The 23,152-nt window shown below is 50.4% G+C and overlaps 1 protein-coding gene across 4 annotated transcripts in view; it reads right to left on the reverse strand.

The window, feature by feature from the left end:
• The window catches only part of KCNQ2 (potassium voltage-gated channel subfamily Q member 2), a 71,423-nt gene that overhangs the window by 38,038 nt on the left and 10,233 nt on the right, over nt 1-23,152 (reverse strand). For all 4 annotated transcript variants that reach the window (XM_026090244.1, XM_026090330.1, XM_026090162.1 and 1 more), the window contains exons 2-5: nt 4,896-4,986; nt 3,987-4,113; nt 2,655-2,830; nt 1,335-1,460 (exon numbers count right to left, since the gene is read on the reverse strand). In XM_026090244.1, the coding sequence (XP_025946029.1) occupies nt 1,335-1,460; nt 2,655-2,830; nt 3,987-4,113; nt 4,896-4,986 (520 nt within the window). The remainder of the gene's footprint in view (nt 1-1,334; nt 1,461-2,654; nt 2,831-3,986; nt 4,114-4,895; nt 4,987-23,152) is intronic.

Raw genomic sequence — 23,152 nt, forward strand, 5'->3', positions numbered from 1 at the left:
ACAAATGGACGTTCGATCCCAAAGCGCTGCTTAATTGGACACACTAAAAGCACTATCAATTAGATGCCATTTTCTCAACGCATTTAGCAAAAAGCATCTAAACAGCTATCCCTTACTGAAACGCAAACTTGAAAAACAATAATCTCTCCAGAACCACTGCAAAGTTGATCTGTAAACTTTTTATGATTTATATTGCTCGTTACAAGGCTTGGAGCCACCAAGTTCAGATCCGGGGATGAGTTTCTGAACGCGGAATTTGATTTCTCTTGCCCATCTCTGAGCATCGGCTCACACCGGACCCTAGAGCTGGGCAGCGACAAAAACCCGTTGATCTGAACGAAGCTGAAACTTTCCTCCGAGCGCGGCAGAACAGCGTGGCACACCTCCGCTTCCCGCAACGAGGCAGGTAACTCCCCACAAAAAGCTCTCCGGGGCGGCGAAGCAGGGAGGATAAACCTGAGCCCGGCTTTCTCAAGCCGGAGCTCTGATCTCGGCTGTCAATTCTACCTCGCTGTTTATTTTCTAGTTATGTCAAATCGGGCTTTGTTTTTATTCTCTGTCGTAACCAAGGGGCTTGAAAAGCAGTTTATTGCCTTCACATCGCTTTGCTGAAACGGAGGAGCTGCCTGATCAGCCGATTCCTCTCCAAGTCTGTTTTTGGGATTTGATCAGATCTGGGATTTTCATTACATGCTTTGTAATCGAGGCCAAACTAGCTTGTACAGTGTCGGAGCAGAAGAACAATAACCCAAGAAGATTAGAACGTCAATAATTCTCCCTTTGTTAATCTGGTAATCCAATAATTCACATGCGCGCACGCAGGCAGAGCAAACTAAAGTATTGCCCTCTCTTTCTTTGTCAGCAAAGATTTAAAAGAGGAGTGCTTTCAGCAGCAAAGTCTTGCTGGTACTTAGACCRCATTAATTTTATAAAATATATTGCAGTGTGTTTAAAAGCACACTATCCAAGTATGATTATAAATAATTTAAAGTCAGCAATACTTGTCAAAACGATGATCAATGCACCCAGTAGCGTGGGGTCTTTATTAGATCTAGCTCAATTGTTGCGATGGAGCTAAATACTATGATTAAAAGTGTGGAAGTTCCTGGTTGCCTTGCAACTCCGGCTAATTCAAAAAAATGCAACCCTAGAAAATTTTCTACAAGGAAAATTTATTTAAGAAAAAAATTGCTACGTAGAGTAGCCTGAAACCACTGAACAACAACATTAACTAAGCACTCCGTAAGTCAATTCCTCACGTAAGTGATAGAAGATGGAGGGTTAATGGACATTTTATATTAATAACCAGCAGCTGTTCTATGAAAATTACTTACCAGACCCCACCAGAGCGCATCTGCGTATGTATCAAAGTGCTCATTTTCTCCTTTCTCAGCCAAGTATACCAGGAAAGAGGCCAGAATGAGGCACAGGAAGCCAATATACCAGGCAGTAATCAGCTCCTGCAAGATCATTAAAGGACAGAAGAGAATAATTGCAATCCTGTTGTGCATCTCCGAAAGCACGGAGTTACTTGCTTGCGGTCGGCCTCACATCTGAACTTTCCCAGCATTTGTGCGCATTTAGCCTTCGGGGCCTGGTTTTGAGATTAGCGGTGTTACTTTGAACCTAGAGCAGAAAGGAGCCCTCTGAGGTGGGACCACGTCCTGGTGGTGCTCCTACAACGCACACGAGGCAACCCTGTCCTGAAGAGCCAATCATCTACACAGACACATTAAACGGAGAAGGAAAGGAAGTATTATTTGTCCCATTTTTTAAAGATATGGAGCTGACAGACAAGTGGTTTCCCCAACCAGGACCTGGGGTTGAAACTGAGATGTGAACTCAGGATCCTCAGGACCTTGCTTAGAACTGGTCCCTCCTGCTAAATAGGGAGGAGCTACAAAGTTGCGATCTGAATCTTATATCTCCCAATTTCAGGAAAATTTTAACTTACAGTTCACAGGAGGTCTTAGTTTTGGATCAAATTCATACAAGGGTGGGTGCAAGAGACCCACAAATTTCCTGAGATCTTTATAGGACTTTGGATAAGTTAGCTAAAGTTTTCATGGGGAAAAGTACAGGAATCAGGAGAAATGTTGTCATAAATGCAGCAGCAGGAAACAGAAATGTGATCAACAAACTCTTCCCAAACTGGAGGAAGGCCAAACTCACTCACGCTAGGGATCAGTTCTGCCACTGGTACATGATCTCATGTTTGGACGGGGAAACTCTCAGAGGAATAATGTCCACTAAYGGCTGGTGCCGTGGGGTACGTTTACAGAAACGCAACCTCTTAGAAGCGCGCATCCTGTACAAGGAGCTCGCCCAACACCTCTGTTAATGATGCTGCTGGCTAGTTTCAAAGCCTTTGCAACAAGCTGCATCAGTGCGCAGGTAGTCACTACGTTCAAGTTATTTCCTGCAAACAGAGATCAAATGTGCATCTAAACATAGCTCCCTTCTCTCCGATGGTCGGAGAAGTCCATTGGACGTTGTGTCTCTAACTCTGCATTGCTCTCTGCATCAGCGTGCTGTGTCCTTGCACCCTTCCCCTGCCTGGGAGATGTTTGGGGGAAAGAAGGGGGAACCGAAGCAGTGTTTCTGACGGGGGGAGATGTGAAGTGACTCAGTCTCTTTGCTCAGGACTTGCTCACCTTACTGTGTGCGTAGACCACTGAGCCCAGGAGCTTCCAGGTGCCTCCCCTCCGGTCCATCCGTATCATGCGCAGGATCTGCAGGAACCGCAAGCTCCTGAGYGCTGAGGTGGCAAAGACGTTCCCTTGGGACCCGGCCGCCAGCACGGCGATGGAAGCAATCAGCACCATGATGTCTGCAAGAACAAGGCGTGTTGGGCTCATCAGAGAAAGGGAGTCTCCTTTCTCCATGCACAAGACATCCCCTCGACCACAACCCTTGAGGGATCATCTCTTCCTCTGATCCATCTATCCAACCAGTGCCTTCAGCTCCTCTTATCCTATAGCCCTCCTCTTGGATTTGAACTCTGGCTGCTGAACCACCATCAAATATGATAGCATTCCTACTGCCACTGGCAGCAGAAGGACGTGCATGAAAGTGGTGTTGTATCAGCCACATCTTGTGGTGGAAGGACACAGCAGAAATCAACCCACACAGCTTACGGAAACTTCCTATTCTTCTTCTCCACAAAAGTCCTTCCGAGAGAAAACACGTCCCATACTCCAAAGCCTGGATTTTGATATGATGCAGTAGTAACATTGCTAAACTAGATTACGTTCTTCCAGAGTGGATGCCTTTTTTTAACCCACCAGAGCTGCCTGTTACGCAGTGCTGCCTAGAGGTGTGAACTCCCACTGCCTAGCTAGGGAATGAAAAGCTAGAGGTCCACTGTGGTAATCGTAGGATGCTCATGGACGGAGAAAGTCTGAGAAAGAGGCCAAGAAAAAAAAGCCTTTCTCTATATATCCCAAATCTGAGGATCCTTAAAACCCCCCCTTTCCTGATTTTCTATGCAAATTTTGTAGGAGTGCTTTTCTGTGGAATAAGCTAAAATCCTGCGTATATCCATTCCTGCCCCCTGGACACTTAAAAGCAGGCTGCACACCAAGCAGCACGGCCTCTCTGCCCACTCCTTACCCCACTAAAAATAGCTGCTCTGCACCGACGGCCCCTTCGCAAGAGGATCGCAAAGCACTCTGCAGACAAGAATTAATTAAATCTCACAGCTCCCTCGCGAGGCATCTCATTAACACAAGGGAAAGTGAACTGAGACACGGAGAGTTCCAACAACTTGGGAGCGGCTCGGTGTCAAAGTCGGACACGACACCCCAGCGCTACACCCAGCTCTTCCTGGCTAAACACCTTTTCCCCTCCCGGCGCACCGCTGCGGCCGGCTCCGGAGATGCCTGGGCGAATCCAACCCGCTGCTCCCACGGGCTCTCCTGCTCCTCTCCGCGCACCCTGGGCAATAGCCGGCTTTGCCCGGTCCCGGGCAGCGAGGCAGAGCTTACCAATGACGCAGAAGGGTTTGCGGGCGAATTTTAACCTTCCCCTCCAGCCCCGGTACCGGCAGCAGCAGCCGGCCGCCCAGATCCGCACGAAGTATTCCACGCCGAACACCACGATGGTGACGATCTCCTGCGAAGGGGACGAGGCGATTAGTCTAGCAAGAAGCCAGGTGGAGAACGGGCTTCACGATTCCATGCAAAAGGTTGAGTGCCTTGGAAAAGCTCCCAATAACGAAGCAGATTGGGTTTTTTCCTCGTTACAGCCTTTTCYGGCCTGACAAGGCCCTAATTAGGCTGCGGTGTCTTTTGATATCCATGTAGGGTAGGGACTGGGGGGAGAGGAAGAAAGGGCCAAAGAAAAGGCAATGCTGCGAATTCGGGAAGCCCCGCGCCGTAGCTGCGCGTAGAGGAACTCTGCAGGAGCCGAACTGCCGGCGCGAGGGATGCCGGGCTATTTAAGGAATAAAACTCCTCAGCTTTATGTCAGATGAATTAGTTGCAGAAACGCGTCGTGTGGGAGAGGAGGGAACGACGCTGGCTGCTTCCGCTGCAGCACGTTGGCAGCTTTAAATGCCGGGAACTGCTAAATGGACATCAAACTGCTTTTCAGTTTGGATCCATCTTGCTACTGTACTGTGCAATTGGAGATAAGGTGTGGGGGGGGGAGAAAAACGTCAAGAAGAGGGTTTTTAAGGAATCCTTTAAAAATTGTGCTCAGATTATTCCTGTGTGCCCTGATAAAATTCCTTGCTTTTTTCCATTTTTCCTGTTCCTTAGCTGTGGTTCCCAATGGACCCCTGCAAACACGCAACAGTTTAAATTCTCACCCCAGTTAGAGACCCCCAACCTCAGCTTTTKGTGTGTTTGCTTTTAATGTCTTACTGATGGTTTCACTTGCAAATCCCAACTTACCAGAATGTAAAGGGCCCCTTCAGAGCTGTTCTGGTACTCATCAATGGTCGAAAAGACTGACAGCACCAGGCAGGAGAAAACTAGTAGAAAACTATATAACACACACATATCCAAAAAAAAAAAAAGAGAGAGAGAGAGAGAGACAATGTCAGTCCCCAGAGCAGAAATTCTGCGCACTTGATCAAACTAACCCAGAGCACATTTTTGGACATCCCTGAGAAAAGCCATGTGATTTTCAATCTCCAGGGAGAACCTGAGTGTAAAAAGGGAAAATAAGGTCCCTGATTTTACTAACTGGAATGGTTGTGAGTGGAAGGATCCACAGGACCGTTCCCAGCCTTGTCTGTACCAATCCACTTCCCCTTCCAGCAGGCGACTGTAATAACTGAGGAACTGTCAGCTCTTCCTGCCATATGCTTCCAACAAGCATGCAAACGAGCAGGGAAATACTCATTTATTAACACYATAACAGGTGAGCAGATTGGCTAAGGATGGCGAGAACACAGGCTGAGCAGAAATCCAGAGACAACGCCTCTTCTGCTCTGCTTCTATCCCCTCATCCACAAAAGGCTGCATGGGAGCAAGACTCTGCTTCCCAGCCATAAAGGTGCCCTTGCCAGGGTGAGACCTTCTTGGAGGGATTTAATGCTCCTTCCTTAGGCAGGTACACCACATTAACTCTTTAGCACCTGGAAGAGCYGGCAAGTTTTAAGATTTGTTCTAGCATAACTGCGAGAGGTGGGTGGTTCTTACGTAGCTACACGGGCACAGGACACAGCAGGGGTCTGCTCAAGTCCAGGGGATGTTTGCTTAGTATTGGGCTGGGTTTGAAGTAGCTGGGTGTGAGCGACCTCTCGGCTCTGCAGCCGCCACGGAGGCCCACCCTGCCAGAAGGGGTCTTGGGGGACCCCTCTCCGATGTCAGCTCGCTCAGCCTCTCCCGTGTTTGCCATGAAAATGATGGAGGAGATTCCCAAAAGCCCTCTATGATACAAGTCCAGGTCCTGTCACCCTCTGCTCCTCCTGGGACCTGTGCCCCTAATTCAGCCAGGCACTTTCCAAGTACAGATTACATGAGAGAGGGACTAAATAAAAGGTGGATCTCAGATAAAGTACATTTAACTACTCATATTCCCCATTTGAAGCTATATAAGCACAGTGAGTCTTGGATGACCCCAGGTCCGAAGCAGGTATCAACACATCCCGAGCCCACTTTCCCAACGGGATGGCCCCGAAACGGTCTCTGCAGCGCTGGGCCACCCCGTTGGTCACAGATCTGCAGCTAAAGCCCAGCTGTCCCCCATCAAAACTGTTCGTTCTGCACTTTTCACCAATGCTGGATGCACCAACGCAAATCCAGAGCCACAAAATGAACGACACGAGTTTGACTCTGGTCTGACGTTTGATGCCCGAGCCCCTGCTACGGAGGTGTCCTGGCATCTGTGCACGGAGAAGGTTTCCGTCCGCCGGCAGTGACCACCRCTTGCTCAAACAAAAGGAGGGAAATTAATTCACTAAAGATCGATTTACTGATACAATAAWGTAGGCCAGCGCAGGGAGAAACTAAAAGCTGCATTCTTTAAAAGCACTAAATAATTCAGCTGTCTGGCTTTGCCTCGCATTCCTACAAACTGGGTTTTGAATATTTATAAGGCACGGTTCAGCTGGCGGGTGCCGTTCCTCCGCTTTAGAGAGAGGCGTTTCACACCACAGGCTCGCCTTTGTGGCTTTGCAATGACCATTAACCTCACAGTAACAAGCCAAAAGAGAGGGATTTGCAGCATTTTATTTGAACCACAGGCAAGGCTGAAAGCTCCCTGCCTGGTGGAGGGTAACGCACTTTCAGACGAATCGCGGTGCAGGCTGCGCTTTCTCAGTAAGAAGCCAAATTCTGCACAGACAAGACAAGGATAGGTCCCTCCTTGCTCACTTCAGAGCAAGTTCCTCTTCTCACGCTGGTTTGGTACCTGGGGACTGGGACAACCCCAAAAGAGTAATAAGATATCCTTTGCAATTTCATCCATGATGTCCTGTCTTGTCTGTGGTCTCAAAAGTAGTTTTTCTCCCCTAAACTAGCCAGGGTGACAAGGTGTCTGGTGGTCCTACTACCAGGGGACCCCCGAGTTTGGCGAGAGTGAAATTAAGGTGATGTTTCCATTTTAAAGACCTTGCCATAAACAAGCCCCATCACAAACTGCCCTGCAGCTGAATGGACTCCATCCATCCATCCATGCAATTCGTGTGGGTTAGTCCCCTTCAACTCAGAGATCGGCAAAAGCTGCTACCCGAACCACTGCAGAGGAGAGCAAAGCCTGCACCTGCTGATGGAGAGGAGCTGCAACTGGGTCAGCCAGCCCTGCTCTCAGTGTGGCCCAGATTTTGCTGCAAAGTCCCACTTTGGAGTGAGAAACAAATGAATAATCAATGAAAGAAGAAAGAGAAGGGAAAAAAGAATTAGCTAATGGAAAAGGATTGGGGGAAAAAGAAAATCCTACATATTCTGATTAACGCAATAGAACACGGGTTGTATTCTCGGGACCAAAAGCTAAAATGCTTGGAGAAGTCCTGAAAGCCAAGTGCCAGTGCTAATGCCCACTTGCACAAAGTGCTTGCTAAGGTGATCCCCTTGGACGGATTCAGCACAAAGCAGCACTGGAACGAGGGACAAGCAGAATCGTCACCTCTGTCCGGCTCTCTGCACTCCAGACTTTGCCGCTTGCTTTCTTCCCCCGATGCCAACCAGCAGCCCCGTTCCCGGGAGACTCCCTGGTGCCYGTGTCCCTCGGGACCGCCTTGGTGCTGCTGTAATTGAGGCGAGCTCCAGCCCCAGGTGCTTTGGGCTCCACGCTCCCCGGGGCTCCCATGGCTGGGGAGCCCAATTAAGACCCAGTGCAAATTGTGCTTGCGGGTCCAATGTTAATTACAGCGCTGCTGAGCGTGGGAGGTGCCGGTGAAGGCACCGGCTCCTGGCCCTGCGGGCRGGCTGTTGGGAAGTGCCATCTCCTATTCCCAGCTCCCACGCTTCGATTAACCACTGGAGCTCCATGGCCAAGTCCAACACGGAGCAGAAATGTCCCCCCTGCTCACCTGCTCTACCTCAGGCCYGATGGGGATGTGCAACCAATGGTCCTGCCAAGGAGGAATGCAGACGCTGGCTCCTCACACAGTCGTCTGCCCAAGTATCCCAAGATAGCTCCTCAGTGATGTACAGCTGCTGCGTTGAACCCTGTGGGCCACGAACCCCTGGGAGCCTCAAAGAGGAGACCAAGAAAATGAAACCTTTTTGCAAGGAAACTGAATTCACAGGGCTGGGGTCTACGTGTCCCCTGGAAAGCTTTGCTGGCACTGCAGATCCCATCACGGTGGAGTGGAAGGAGGAAGCCATGAGAGGTATGTCCGTACCGGGGAYACCATGTCCTCCTCTGCACTCCCATGGAGCAGGGTAGCGGGAACAGGAAGGCTGAATCTGCTTTGATTTCACCTAATGCACCCAGACAGTGCAGGAAAGGGCTCCAGATAATAACAGATAGCTAGGGAAAGGGAAACAAGCCAATAAATAGTGTAGACRTTGGGGGGAATCTAATTTTTAAAGCTACATATCTAATTAAAGCAAATTATGTCTACAGCCTGACTCTGGGTAATGTTAATGTGCAACGAGGAACRTTAATTATGTCCCATCTAATGATTTTTACATTAAAGATGCCAATTCTGCTTAGAGCTTTGGAGAAGACAATATCCTCCTCCAGAGCAGACAGGARCACGGTCCTACATGATGTATGGTTGGAGACAACACCAGCCTCTCTCAAACCCTGGGCTGGATGCAAAGTGCGGTTACAGACCACTGTCTTCTATGCAGAAGAGCAGCACGGAGAAAGCTGGGAGGTCTTGGCAGGATGCTTCATGATGCTGCCTTTTCTCACCCACCACCTGCTCCTTCACGAGGCCATAAAGGGCACCGAGCATCCGCTGCTGCTCCGAACCCCCCAATGCCTCTTGCTTAGACATTTAAGCTCAAGCAAGACTCAGCTGTGCAAATCTGACTATGGCTAATACTAATAAATCCAAAGTCCTCCAAAGTCTGGCTTTATAACCAAAGGTTACGTTGACTTAAGACACCCGTGCAAGCTTCTTATTACGATTTATAAATCCAGGCACAAAATCTGCATATCCAGATTTCATACCTACTGTGCTTCATGCTAGCAAAGGAAAAACAAAAATCACTGAACTCCCCCTCAAAAATAAATACTCAAAATGACTTGTCAATGGGAAAGGTTGGTTGTTTTATTTGTTTTTGGTAAAAGTATATGATAGAATCATTACAAAGCTTTTGAGGCTAATATCTAATTTGCCTTCCAGAAGAAACACCCTTGGAATCTACCCATCCATTTACATACGAATAATAGAAAACCCTTTAATTTATTCCTGAAATATTTTCAAATAATGTCTGTTGACATGCAGAAATACTGGGCTTCCTCTGACAGAGCACCAATAGAATAATGAACAATTAGCAATTGAATTCCTGGACATAATGAGGATGGATATGACAGAAGGAAGTAGCACAAGCCACCACATTCATTACAAGCTTCGTCAGATTTCACTGGAAACGGGAAGGGAATTAATGCTTCATTTAATTAGAAAGAGCAAAGCTGGGAGGGAGGGAGTATTTTACTATAGGCGTTTGAAATCTGCACAATAGAAAACAACTTAAAACATTTTAAACACTTGAAAATGACTTTGGGGACATAAATAAGGCATTGATAATTCTGCTAAAATAAAACCAAAATGCTTATGGACAATCCATCTGCAATCCCAGCAACGCATCTGCTGTGGTCTCTACGAAATGCTGGCTTCCAAGTATCTTAAACTCCAATGTGAATTAAACACTGAAAATGCAGCAATGACAATAGATCAAGGGGAAAGGACACCTACACTGAAGATGAACAGAGACTGTAAAGTGCCTTTTAGCACTCAGAAAGCATCATAATCAGAACTGGGGTATTTACGGCTAAATTTAAGTCTCCAGTGAATCTTAAAAATAAGTGCCAGAATAGGAAACACTGATAATGCCATGATTTTACAAGGGGTAAAGGTGAGGCTGTATTGCACCTCTCCTTAACCAGGGGCACCCATCATCTTTACTCGTGTAAGCAACCTTGGCATGATTTGCAACCCAGCTATTTATTTGCAACGTTAAAAATGAGCCTCGATGCCTCATTCCGGGTTTCCACATCCCTCAATCTTAGCCAAAATCATTTCCCAAGGCGACTTCTGTCACTAGCAAAGCTGAAAATAGAAGCTGGGAGTCCTGGCTTTCAGTCCTGTGCCTTAATATACGCTCTCTTTTCCAAGTATAGCTCCCGATTATGTCTCATTTATGACAGTTTTAAGCGTGCCCAGCTCTTTCCCATTGCTGTAGCCCAGCCAAGCAGGGAGGAAAGGCTGTGTAATCCCCAGGCGAGACATTACCCCTCTGAACACCTGGAGTCCCCCTAAGCACTGAGGAGGACAGAAAATGTTGCTCACGGGCAATACAAAGGCTGGCTCTGGAGCAAGAATTTTCATGGTTTATAAACTCTTAAAATAAATCTTTAGCCAAGACCTCTCTGGGACAACGTTAATAGTTTCTGTGCCTTCTTGGCGCGCTGTGCATCCTGCCAGCTGAACATCTCAGATAAGGAGCACTCTGTTCACACAGTGCCATACACTGTATTTAGGACAGCAGTGCAAAACATGCAATGAAGCAAGGCTGAAAGAAGGTGCTCCCAGAGGAGGTCTTAGCATGGACAGCAAGGGAGGCCCGGGAGGTGCAGTAAGGTAATACAGGGAATACATCAGTCTGTAGAGTCCGAACAGTGTTTTGGGGATGCCACTGGGATGAGAAGGAAAAGGAGAGGGTTTGCTCTTCTGAGCATCCCATGCTGGCCTTCCCCAGTGAACYCTATCCCACCACTGCCACCTGCAAGCTCAGGGATGTGCCCCTTGACCGGGTTTGCGGAGACAAAGAGCAGACCTGCTCTCCCTGCTGCGCGACAGCAGCCTGCGGCAACGATGGGAGGACATTTTGAAGCAGATTAGGTTTTCTAGGGTCTTCCACAAAAACATGGCCAGAAACAGGAATGCTGATGTCCAAGCACAATGTCTTTCTTCTGTGTAGCAGTAGATCTCCTTGTATCCATTGAAATATGCCTGCACATTTACATCCCAGGGAAATCGAGGGGAGAATGAGATTTCATTTGCACAGAGTTTCGAGAAGTTCACATTCTGCTTTATGTGCAGATAAGGAGCATTCACGGTTCCTCACCTTAAGCTTTTCTCAGTTAGAAAGATGGCAGGATATAGGCTCACACATTTTCTCCTTCTATGTCCACCACCGCTGAGAACAGTTCCCACAAGAGCTTCCTCAGCCTTTCCCTCCTGCTTCTAACCCAGTCGGAGGGCAGAAACGGCATCATACACCCTGACCGCCCAAAGACAGAGCCCCAAGCTGAATTCATGATCTGCGGGAATTTGAGCAGAAATGGTTTTGCATGACACATTTTGACTCCAGTCCAGCAAAGTATTACGTGTCTCCACACTTATAAGCAAGATTGAGCTTAAGAGCTTTCCTGGATTGAAGCCTCAAAGAACAAAGGCAAGCTGGAGAAGAAGGATAATGGAGAGCTGAACATTTAAAGCAGGGAAAGGGGTTAAATTTAAGGAAAGCCTTATGAAAGGCTTGCCTGGCTCTAATTGTTTAACTTACTCAAGGCAACTCAACTCGGAATAAAAGCCGTATTAATAATAATCAATGTATGCAAAGTTCTAGCTCCAATGTTCCTCTTTGTCCTCAGCTACCATGAATCACTGGGTAATGCCTGTCTCCGTACTCACTTTGCACTCTGCATGCAGCCTCAGAGGAGCCAGATGTCTGGAGGAAAACCCTGAGTATTAATCAAGGCAGTGCACCTGCCAAAAGAGTCTGCCGCTGCTGCAATTCAGCACTGCCAGGCTGAGATTGTGGGGAAGAAATATATTCACGCAACTGAATAAAGAGTTCACAGGAGAGAATCCTAAAGACCACGGTGCAATTATGGTGCATTAGGAGGTAAATTAAGATTACAAAATATTGGACATTTAAGTAATTCTTAAAATGTCTGTGCAGGCATTTACTCAGGGCACGTTCATTGATTTTAACGTAAGGGAAAGGTGCTGTCTCATGCAATACCAGTATTATTCAGATTGAAATCTGAGCACTGCCCATGTTTGATCCCGCAGGGCATTCCCCAAAGTCTCTGCTTCCTCCCTCTCTCTGAGAAAGTACTAGCAGCGAGTACAGGAATACAAGGCTTCTTAATCAAACCGTTATCATTATAGGAGGATAAAATTATTTCTGTTTCTTAAGAGCAAAGCCCTGTTTTTCTGCAACACTTTGTAAGAAAGGTTCATAAGGAAAAAGAGTGAATAAATTTAAGAAGCCGCGAGCTGGGCTATGCGGTTCGAGAACGCAGGCGAGAGAATCATCTTGCTGGGGCCAAGCTTCTTTGAGAGTCTTGGGCAAGGCACTTGACCTGACTTAACTGCCCTCTAAAACTGGGTTAAAAGCAAGATCTCCCTGTAAAATGTAATGCTGCATCTCATCTAAAGCTTCCTCCAGGGAAAGGGAATATATAAAAATAGGGTCTCCAAAGGCTCTGGTCTAATTGCAGATAGGAAGATTGTCTCAAAATATGCAGGGCTGGTTCCTGCTGCAGACAGGAATAGCAGCCGATTTTTCAAGTATCTGCCCCAGAATCAGCTAGGCGACTCGAGCCTGAGGTTTCCTCCCCGCGAAGGACAAGGTCTTTCCCGCAGACCTCCTTCAGCATCCCTTCCCGCTGTTTGACTTTGCACTGCTTTGACAGCAGCAAGAATTACAGCACCTCAAAACCAAGCACCCTGGCCGAGAGCATCCCCGGGCAAGGGCCGAGACGGCTACCGCGGAGGCGCTGCAACGGCTCCCCTAGCCTCAGAAGCCGTATTAAACCTCCCGGACCCATGTCAGGCTCAAAACTCCAAAATCTCCGCTTCTACGTGCCTCAGCCTGTGGCTTACGCTGCCTTACAGACAGGCTGGCAGAGCCGAGCTCCCTTCTGCAAAGCGGTGCAAGCTCTACCAAAGACGTATGCTCGCTCAGAGAATGATATTATTTAATAACAGAACAGCAAACACCAGTGTCTAAAGGCCACAAATGACTATTAAACAGTTTGAGTTTGCACCGAAGGCGACTACTGGAGCCCCCCATGCAGCAGGCTCCAACTCGGGAAACAGGCTCGATTCCCAGCAGTGCCTCCAGCTTGCTCAGCCGCCGCGGGCAGCTCCTTCCCCCCCCTACACCTCTCCCCGCGCTCAGCGAGGCGACACTTTGCAGATCCAGGGTGCCTCGGGAAGGACCTCAGCCGCTCTAGCCATTTCCTGGTGTCCGTCTGTCCCCCCCACCCCGTGCCTCAATAACAAGAAAGCGGCGTCTCCGAGCCGGGGGTTAATGGATAGTGCCCAAGCGTAAGACGCAAACATTCCCAAACCACTGCTAATTTCATTTGCTCATCAGTTTATTTAATTAACTGAGTCTTGGAGGAAAGAAATAAAGTAGTATTTGCAAACCTCCCATATAATACGCAGCAGAGTTGGTAATTCCTCCATGCATTCGATTTTACTTCTCCTGTCGCAGCTAGGCAATTAGGAAGGAGTCCAGAGGCAAGAAGCAGGAGAGCTGCTTCGAAGTCTATTGATTTTAGTCCCCAGAAGACGATGACCCAGCGATGGGTTTGGGCTAGGGAGGATAATAGGTGCGCTGCAGTCTGTAGGACCACGTTCCTTCTACCCCGTTCTCCCCCACCAACACGGGTTAAGCGATTAGGTTGGTCCAGGAATAGCAGGACCACGCGCTCCTCCCTGGGCCAGGCGGCCCAACGTGGCCCCAGGGCCATCGCGCCGGCTCCAGCAAGCGGGAACATTGCTGCGGAGCGCCCGGGCACGACAAGGGCAGCAGCCACCTGGACAGGCAGCCCTGAGGAGCAGCTAAGGGCAGCCCTGTGATGGGCTGCAGAACAAACCGAGACCTCCGGAGAGCTCACACTGAACAGGGCAGCGCTCTTTAGCCCCGGAAAAATTGCCGGCACAGCTCCTACGCGTCGAGGCGGAAGGAGCATCACAACAACTGGCTGTCAAGCTCTGTTTATCCTTGCCCACTAATATCACCATTCCGTGTCTTCCAGGAGAAACGGCTCTAGAAAGTCCTTCACCATCAGTCTCTCCCTTCTCCGGCTGGAAGTGGTTTCCATGAGCCATAGCGAGATTTTCCCTCTGCTTTGCAAGGGTGATGGTCAGGCCATAACACTGCCTCTTCCTTGGCAAGGAGCCTCCAGTAAAGCTTAACAGCTTAGCTCTTTCGTACCACTTTTAACCTTCCAAATCCACACCACGCCCAGGTAAAGTTATACACAGAGAGCCTGGGGGCATTCTCGCTGATCCGGCGTGCGTGGCGCGCAGGTTGATGGAGACGGGGCAAAAAAGCACAAGGATCAGAGGCATCCCTTGGACTTCCGATGCCTCCTTCCAGCCCGAACCTCCACCAGCTTTACAGCCCCTAAACCAGACCTGACCTTCCTGGGAGGCCTCGGCGCACGAGAGCGGTGAGCGCTCGAGGCCGCCGGCCACGCACGGCGCCGAACCCCGGCGCAGCCTCTCCTTGCCACCTGCACGGGGATCCCGGGCAGAAAGCTCAGCGGCAGGTGCTCCGGACCTGTCCTTGCTGTCCTAACCGCGGCTACCGGAGCAGGCACTTCGGTTCATCTTAACACCTTTCCGGATCCAGCCCCACGAGCCTGGTTTTCAGCACCGCAGAGGTGCTGAGTCTTTGCTGCTTTCCCTTCAATTTGAGGTGCTCAGCACCTCCCAGAGGCCGGTCCTCAATGCTCCGAGCTCAGCATAAAAGCACCAAAAATGAGAACCCGTTGGCTCACGGGGATTTACAGCCGCTTTTCCGAAGGAAGCCGGGACGGCTGCACCTGCATGGTGCCAGGTCCGCGGGACGAGGGAGCAGCTGCTCCCGGCACCGCGCTGGAARCGAAGCCCCGGCGGGTGGTTAATGGCTTCCGTGATCTCCTCCTTCCTCCCCGGCGTAACACGAGCGCAGCAAGCGGGCGACCGGGTGCAGAGGGGAGAGCGGGCAAGCAGCGCCCAGCACCGGAGCGCTGGGGGGGACGACGACACCGTGTCACCTTTAGCTCCCCAAAAACCCCAGGCAGCATCGATGGCGCGCAGAGCAAGAGCGCCCGTCATCGCCAGTCCCCGCGGCGCACAGATTCGCAGGCCGGCGCCGCGCTTTAAGCTCATTTAAGCCCACCCGAAGCGGCTGCTTCCCGAAGCCTGGGCCTTGCACGAGCTGCTGCTCGAATCCGCCGGCTCCGAACCGCCGTGCACCAAGCCCCAGCACCGCACCGTGTGAATGAAGCTCTCCCGCTATTTTTAGCCYGGTTCCTAAGGCAATGAGGTGCACGTGATCACCCTGTCTCTGTCTGTCCCCACCTAGAATTTGGACCTGTTGGCCAGTTTTGATCCAATCTGACAAAGGACAGGGATCCGGCTGCTGGATGAGCAGCAACAAGGAGGAGAGACTGGCCGGCGAAAGGTGGAAAACCCCTAAAAATGATTTAAAATGCTTTTTAAGGAAAGCGATGCTTTTCCGGGGGTGCCCTGTGCCRGCTCCCACTTTCCAAGAGAAGCCACAGCCCAGTCCCAAGCCCAGGATCGTCCCAGCTCCGGCCCGGGACCAGCTGGGGCAAGACCAGGGTGGCAGGGGCAGAGCCACAGTCTTCGAAAGCTCGCGAGCGATAGGGACCCGGGGCAGGGACACGTAAAAGCCGAGGAGAGCTCATCTAGCTGCCATTTCAACACGCCGGTAAATCAAAGTAGACAGAAGCCATATGCTCTGCTGGGAAGCATCCATCTCGTTGCCAAGGAAACATCCTTCCCTTTTAAAATGGCAGGCAAAGGCTTGCAAAAACCTGTTCTAACCCCCTTTTCTCAGGCGCAACCCGAGCGCCCAGATGGCTCGCGCCCAACGCCTGCGAGAGGCTCCCCGGGACTCCGCCGTCGCGCCGCCCCGCTGCGGCCGGTTAACTCCAGGGAGAGGGGAGAGCGGACGGCGCCTCCTCCACCGGCTCCGGGAAAAACCTGGCCCGGCTGGAGCATGACCCTATTTCCAATTTCCAGCTGACCCCGAAGCCAGTTTCTGTGGTTTTATTCCCTCCCTTCCGCTCAGCTTGGGGATGCTACGAGCCACAAAACAGGCTGCACACGGCCGGGTGCCGATGCGCCCAGCTGCCGGGGCAGAAAAACCTGTTTCCAACTCAAGGGAACAACGAACAGCAGAGTCACAGCCCGAGCTGTTCCTGCAAAAATCCCGTCTCCTGCAAACCGGCAGGTGCCATCGGATTTCTCGCAAGGAGCGAGCAAACATCCGCCCCTGGGAATCGCAGCAATCCGCAGCCACCGTTTCCTGCTCTCAAAAATAATCCTGAATCCCTCGCTCGACGCAGCAGCTGGCGAAAGCCTGCAGCCGGCTCCAGGCGTCTTTCTTCGCACCTGCACCTTCGCGTGGGTCTCTCTGACCTGAGCCAACGGCCGCTGTGCAGAAACCGGCCCCAAAGTGCCGCGCTCCCCTGCGGGACGCGGCCGCGTGGCCGGGGTCTCGGGCGGGTTACGGGGGCAGAGAGGCAGAGCGCGCAGGGGAGGGAGCCGCTAACGCGTGAGCCACACCAGGGGACCCTTCGGGCACTTCATTTTGCACCAGGTAGAAGGTACAGAGCAGCCACCACRTCGGTACGGGGACAGAAAACTCAACATACGTTTGCAAAAGTCCTCTACGGTATTTCCACATGTTTACTTTTAACCCCAGTCTCTCCATAGGATTTTTTTTTTAAACTCTTCCCATTTATTGTAAATCCCACAAGCAGGCGAAGCCAACCGTTAAAGCAGGGAAATACAGYGTTTTCTATTCTGACAAGTAGCTGTGCTCTAACAACTTTTATAATGGAGATGAGAGACATTTAATAATTCCAACGCTGGGCAGGCCTGATGGGACAGAGGAACGCACTGAAGTCTCCTTGTCCATGTGGGAGACCATCACCATTACTGGAGGAGGGAGGGCAGCATCACGGCGTTCAGGGACATCAGACTGTGCTGCAGGATCACCAAATTCCTCCACACTGCAGGTCCCAAACTGGAAAACGGGGATAACTGTTCTCCCGCACCACGCAGGGGCACACAGCTGCTAAGTCCAGACGTAACTCGAGACACTCATAGCCCTCTGAGTGCACGACACCATCCGCAGCTGAGGTCTGTGCACCAGCGCCAGACCCTCCCTCTCCAACCGGGGCACTTGATGCTGCGGAATTAAACCCCTTTCCCAGCTGTTAACTCATGTGGTTTAACCCACACGGAAAAGCCCGTGCAAAGGGAATGAGCGCTCCACAACGCAATCCTTCCCCGTCGGGGCTTGCTGCCTCTTTGCTCCCGGCTGCACCAGGACGGAGTAGCCAGAGCTCCTCGGCAATCCGTCAGCCAGCCCGGGATACATCCGGGCTGTCCGGAAATTGTGTCACTGCCAGGCTCTGTAAATATCAAATGCCCTTTTCGGGATCCTGCGTGCTCTCCTTCCTACCTGCTTCTTGGCTCGGAGCCGTGCTAGCGGTCTGCGCTGTATGCTGGGGACACCGACAGGGATAGAAGCAATGCATGGAGAAGAGCCAGGTAGTATTCCGAGTTACGGCATCATCCATGCAACCTGGCCTCGCAGGAGGCCGCCCGGGATCACGGGGCCCTTCCCCGCAGTCCCAGGGGCTCTGCTCTGTGCTCACGAGAGGATGCGCAAGTTTAGCTGCCTCTCCATCACATTCTTCCAGTCCTGCAGCCTTCCCTCACAAAGCAGCAAGAGGAAGCAGGGAAGGAGGAAAAAAAAGGTYTAATTAAACTTCACTTAATTTCTGCTGCGCTTTCAGCAAATGAAAAATATCGGAGCTGTGCCATCAGGTTTGCACCGAGCYGGCCCCTCGGCAGGGCTGCTGACTCACGCTCTGCCCTCCCCGGACCACGGCACATGGTGCATGGTGCACAGTGCTTGTCCCGCCAGCCCCACGCTGTCCCACCAGGTAACACAGCCGTGGGGTCAGGCTCCGCTCCCCTACGTACATCATGTGGGACCACRGCTCTACAGGCCTCCCTGGCTGCGCATGGGGCCTGGCCTTCCATTARCTTAATGAATTTATTTATTTATTTATTTTAAATAGTCATCTGCTCCCAGGTGGAGAAGGGCGTAGCTCTTTTGGGAGGTTTGGCCCCTTTGGGCAGTTTTGCAGCAAGCTGGGGCCGGGCAGGCTCAGCCACACCGAGGGGACCCCGAGGCACGTTTAATTCTCGGCAGCACGTTTGCAGAGAGGGGTGGCAAAAAGGGCAAATGCAACGGAAGGGCTTCCTGGGAATTCTCCTCCCAGCACCAGCTAGGAGACAACCTGCCAAGGTCTGGTCAGAAAAATAATCTAGCATAGTGCCTTTTAACTCTACCCTTTTATGCAGGTTTCTATGCGGGTAATTAATCAGATTTATGCGCAAGATCTTGCTATTTCCCCGCTGGGAGGGTGCAAAGGCAAGGGCTGGCAGAGCAGGCAGGTCTCCTCGCATCCACACTGAACTGCGGTTGTTTGAAGGTTGTTTGAAATGTCTAGAGACATTTGCTTGCACCCTAGGAGTCTACAAGGAAAGAGGAACAGGTCCATTGGGGGAAGCGTCCCTATCTATATGTTCCTACTACGGAGACGATGAAGCCTACCAAAAGAAGTGTGTCAGCAGCAAGGTGTCGGGGCACGAACCGATCGGAGCTGGAGCAGCTCTGTCCCGTCTGCGCCAGGGAACTAACCTCAAGTCACAAAATAGCAGGGAGCAAACAACCCCTCAGTATTGGGGCGACATTTCCCTCCCCRCAAACGCTCGAAGGGAACCCAGAGGTTCCCAAAGGGCTGCTCATCTGGAGGTGTCCCCACGGGTCTCCAAACCCAAAGCAACAGCCCTGTCCCCGCGAGGCAGGCATGGAGCTGGACATGCTCTCTGGGGGCGACGAGAGCCCCCGGAGCGGCGTTATCCCTTCCCACATCCACAGCAGGGGGAGCTCGGGGCAGCAGTTATGCTGCTCATCATCTTTTTTGAGAAACAGCAAAGGGAAGGAGGAAAAAAAAAAAATCTATGTGCACAGGAACCACCAGAGCAAACCAAAAGAGACATCTGTGCTCACAAGGGAAATTTGCATCAGCTCATTTTAACTTGACGGCTGCAATAGTGATACACCTGCCTAGAGCAAGGAGAGAAGGAGGTTTTGGCAGCAAAGCCAGGGAATCCTAACAGCCATGTGCGATTGATGGCAGAGATATACCAGTCCTCACCAGTCAAGAGCCCCATGGAAGAAAACAATAAAACCCAAGACAACAGGGGTGGGAGAAACCCTGCAAATACGAGCACTCGGAAGATGGGGGAGCCAGAACCCCCAGCTCTACAGAGGAGGGGGCGTCCAGCACGTTCAGCCCTTTCACAGGTGCCCAAGTTCTTGCATATGAATGCATCAAGCCCAGGCAACATGAAGTCCAGTTTACTAGTGGATCTCCTGAATTTGGCTATTCCTAAACACAGGGTGGAGACCTGAGGTTGGGATAAGTCTCACCTGCTTTTAGATATCAATGTCTAGAGTAGACACCTCCCTAAGGAAGCCGCTGGAGAGACAGAGACATCTTTAAAGTCCCATTCATCTGTCCTGCATAGACACTCTCTTTACCTTGCCATATAGACACAATCTTAGCTCATTCTCCCCAGCATTAAGGCAGAGTAGCCACCGTTGACTTAAAACCAAGCTTCAGACTTGCATGGTGTTATTTATCCCAGATGTGAGATTACTGCTTCACAGACTGAGCCTCATCAGCTCGTTTTGCACCACCGAGATAACTTGAGGTGCTCTCACCTCCTGCAAATGTTCATTGTGGGAGGGAGCGCAGGCTCAGGGCCCGGAGGGGCAGCTTAGAGGAGATTTCAAATTATATCTGATTTCGGTTGCAGAAAAGAAAAACAACAGCAGCAGCAAAAGGTCAGTGCAGGAATTCTTCCCACTCCTCATTAGCTGGTATGTTAAGAGAGAAGCTGCTAAACAAGAATAGCATTAAAAACATCTAGCTGTTAAAGGGAGAAACAYGAAAAACAAGGAGAATTCAGCACAAGAGACTAAGTTGTCAGACATGACATGTAGTCACATAAAGACAAGAGCTCAGGAAATTCTCTTTCTGTCTAGGTTTCTTCCTTCCATATAGGAACAGCCACAACTACAAAAGAGAAGAGCACAGTGATGTGCATCCACTAGCCACAAGGACCAAACCACGAGGTTACATTAATAAAATTTGTTTAGGGCTGGATACGTATTAAATGCATGGATCCCTCAGGCTTCGGAGGCAGAGCCCTTGCAAAGTGCTGGCAATTTAGTTTTAAGACATAATGACACGAGGACTTGTCCCTGTGGCTCAGGATGATGCTTAACTGGGTGTGAAGACAGCTTTAGGACAAGCACACTGTTATTAGCCTGTCCTCTTTATGGACGCTTTATGGTTTCTTCACAGCTCTCCAGCAAGCTGCTACGCGAGGGCAACTTTCCCTGCTCCCCCAAATCCCAAACTCATACACAGAGAGGCAGCTTTCTGCGGGGCCGCCAAGTCCACCAAGCAAGCATGGGTTATGTCTGGAAAGGGCCAACRTAGGGGAAATGAGCCCAATACGCAGCAAAGTTTCTCCTAACCAGGTGGCTCCTGTGCTGTAAACATCTCCGAGGAGTCTGTCTGCATTTGCCYGTGGCACCTCTGGTCTATGCCATGATGCCAACAGAGAATTAGAGCCACTCAGATATATCTCACCTCTCCTAAAGGAGAAAAGTCCCACCAACCAAAAGCTCAACTYGAAGAGACACACCAGGGCTTCTCAGGGATGTTACTGCCGTGGTGCCCTGAGGTACAAATCACACTCCTGCCTTGATCACGAGCCACTGTAGAGCAAGGACTGCTCCTGGACACAGCCAGCCAGCAAGCTCTTTCCCSACAGTCTGTCCTAGCAGCTTAGCGACCCCGAGGCGGACAGACATCCCATGCAAACTCCTACCCATGCTCCATATAGCCATGTCCTTCAGCCAGGGGAGACAGGGCTGGCAGCAGGAATCTCCCAAACAATGGAGCCAGTTTTAGGCTTGGTTTTGCTGCCGATTCAAGCCTGGAGTCTATATAAAGAGTCAGGGCAGGATCTGAAAGCGGAAGAGAGACACCCACTCCCAGGGAATGTAACACACATACTGAAATAAATCGCTGCCTGCCTAAGGAGATGACTCAGGAGTCTCACTAGATCTTAAAGCACAAATCAGTGCTAATAAACCCAAGGAAATTTGGAGGAAGGCCCAGTGAGAGGTTGCCGGACTACGCATGGCACTTGCGGCCTTGCCAGACACACGGGAAACAGAAGGATGAGCAGCAGCAGAACTGAACCAATGTCCAGCAAAGCAGAAGCCACGTCAGCCTGAGCTCTCCTGCAGCCTACCTGCTTCAAGAGCAATGAATGGTGCTCATTGTTTGGGAGAGGTTTTGTCTTTCACTGCCCCTCCTGCAAGCATTCAGTCTTAACCAGCGTGTGGTTCAAGGTGAGGAGGCAACATGGCCTCACTCTGTTTGTCCAGCTATACTATGGAGATATTTATATTAAACTCCTTGGCTCTCCTCTTGAGTGAAAGATGGAGCGCTCTTATATCCCTTATTACGTTACTTGGACCAGATAAAGAACCTCTGAGCAAGCATAAACTCAATTAATGGCCACTTTGAGACCTTGAGTTGTACAAAGTCCCATAAAAAGTCTCCCTGTGCTGTCATTTGACTGCCACATATAACATTCTAACAGAGAGAAAACGGATAAGCCTAATTCACAGCCCTCTGCACGCTGTATGTGTAATGAACGTAAGATTACAGCAAACAGACAAGTCCCTGCAGTACGGGAGGATCCATGTCCCAGGAAAACGGCCCCTTCCTACTCCAGACCTGAAGTTAGCTCTGCTGAGGTCCTCAATATACAGGRTTTCTTGCTAAGAAAACAGATAGGCTGGCCCATGTCTCTGATAGTCTGCTCTAACCAAAGCCAAACCATCAGTAGGTTCACCAGTATTTCTGTTCTAACATGGAAAACCTGAAGGCATGTTTGCTCCAACCATTGATGCTCTCTCTGCCTTGCCTCACACACAGACATACCAACTGACAGATAAATTAAGCAGCAATTTACTTACCCTGCACTGGATGGACCAGACAGAAACACCTGCCTCTCCTAGTCCATCAGAATTCCCAGGGAAACTCAAGACACCCAAGTCTGTAAACATGCACCCAGTGCCAACTTTTATCAGCRCTGCTTGAGGCCTATCACTCCTTGAAGTGGATATTTCACAAGGGCATGCCTAAAATCCTCCATCTCCCGTGCTCAAATTCCCCTTCCGAGCTGCGTTCTTGTGCAAAGCCTCTCCTTGCTGCAACCTCAAAATCTGGGCCAGTCGGGATCAGTTAAAGGAAAAACCAACCCCGACCTAAGATGCTCTTTTCAGCGACATCTGCAAGGTCTAAGAGGTCATCCAAGATACCAGCCCATTCCTTCAGGTTGTCTTATCATGTACACAGTTTTCCATTCATAAACAGGAAAGTCATTGGGAGACCCTGAATCTCCACGCGGGCATTTAGCTCAGAAAATGCTTGAGGGCAAATGAGGCTGCACTGGGGAGAAGCACTGATTGCCTGGACAGAGGGTAGAGAGCTGGCAGCTACCAGCTTTGTGCACGTCTTGGGTGCTGTGCTCACCAGGCTCACGAGATGCAGCCGGGACGATCCCAGAATGGCTCCGCTCTCTCTGGCAAGGGAATCCAGCGAGAGCAGACATCCTGCAGATGTGGACTCTGGAGGGAGCCCAGGTGGCTGCAGGTTTACCCAGGAGGACCAGCCCGTCTGTCTCACATCCATCTTTCACTTCAGGCAACAAGAGGGTACAGGCGTAAGCTTTGCAATGACATTGCTCCTAAGCAGGATATGTAGGATCTTTGGGCAATGATTTCCATGCAGTTTGGAAGATCTAGAAGGTTCCTCCATGGTCTTTTTACCACTTGCCTGGGCTTTTCTTCCCCCTGTCCACTAGCCCCTC

Source organism: Apteryx rowi, unplaced genomic scaffold (assembly GCF_003343035.1).
Source record: "Apteryx rowi isolate R43461 unplaced genomic scaffold, aptRow1 scaffold_0, whole genome shotgun sequence".
NCBI lineage: Eukaryota > Metazoa > Chordata > Aves > Apterygiformes > Apterygidae > Apteryx > Apteryx rowi.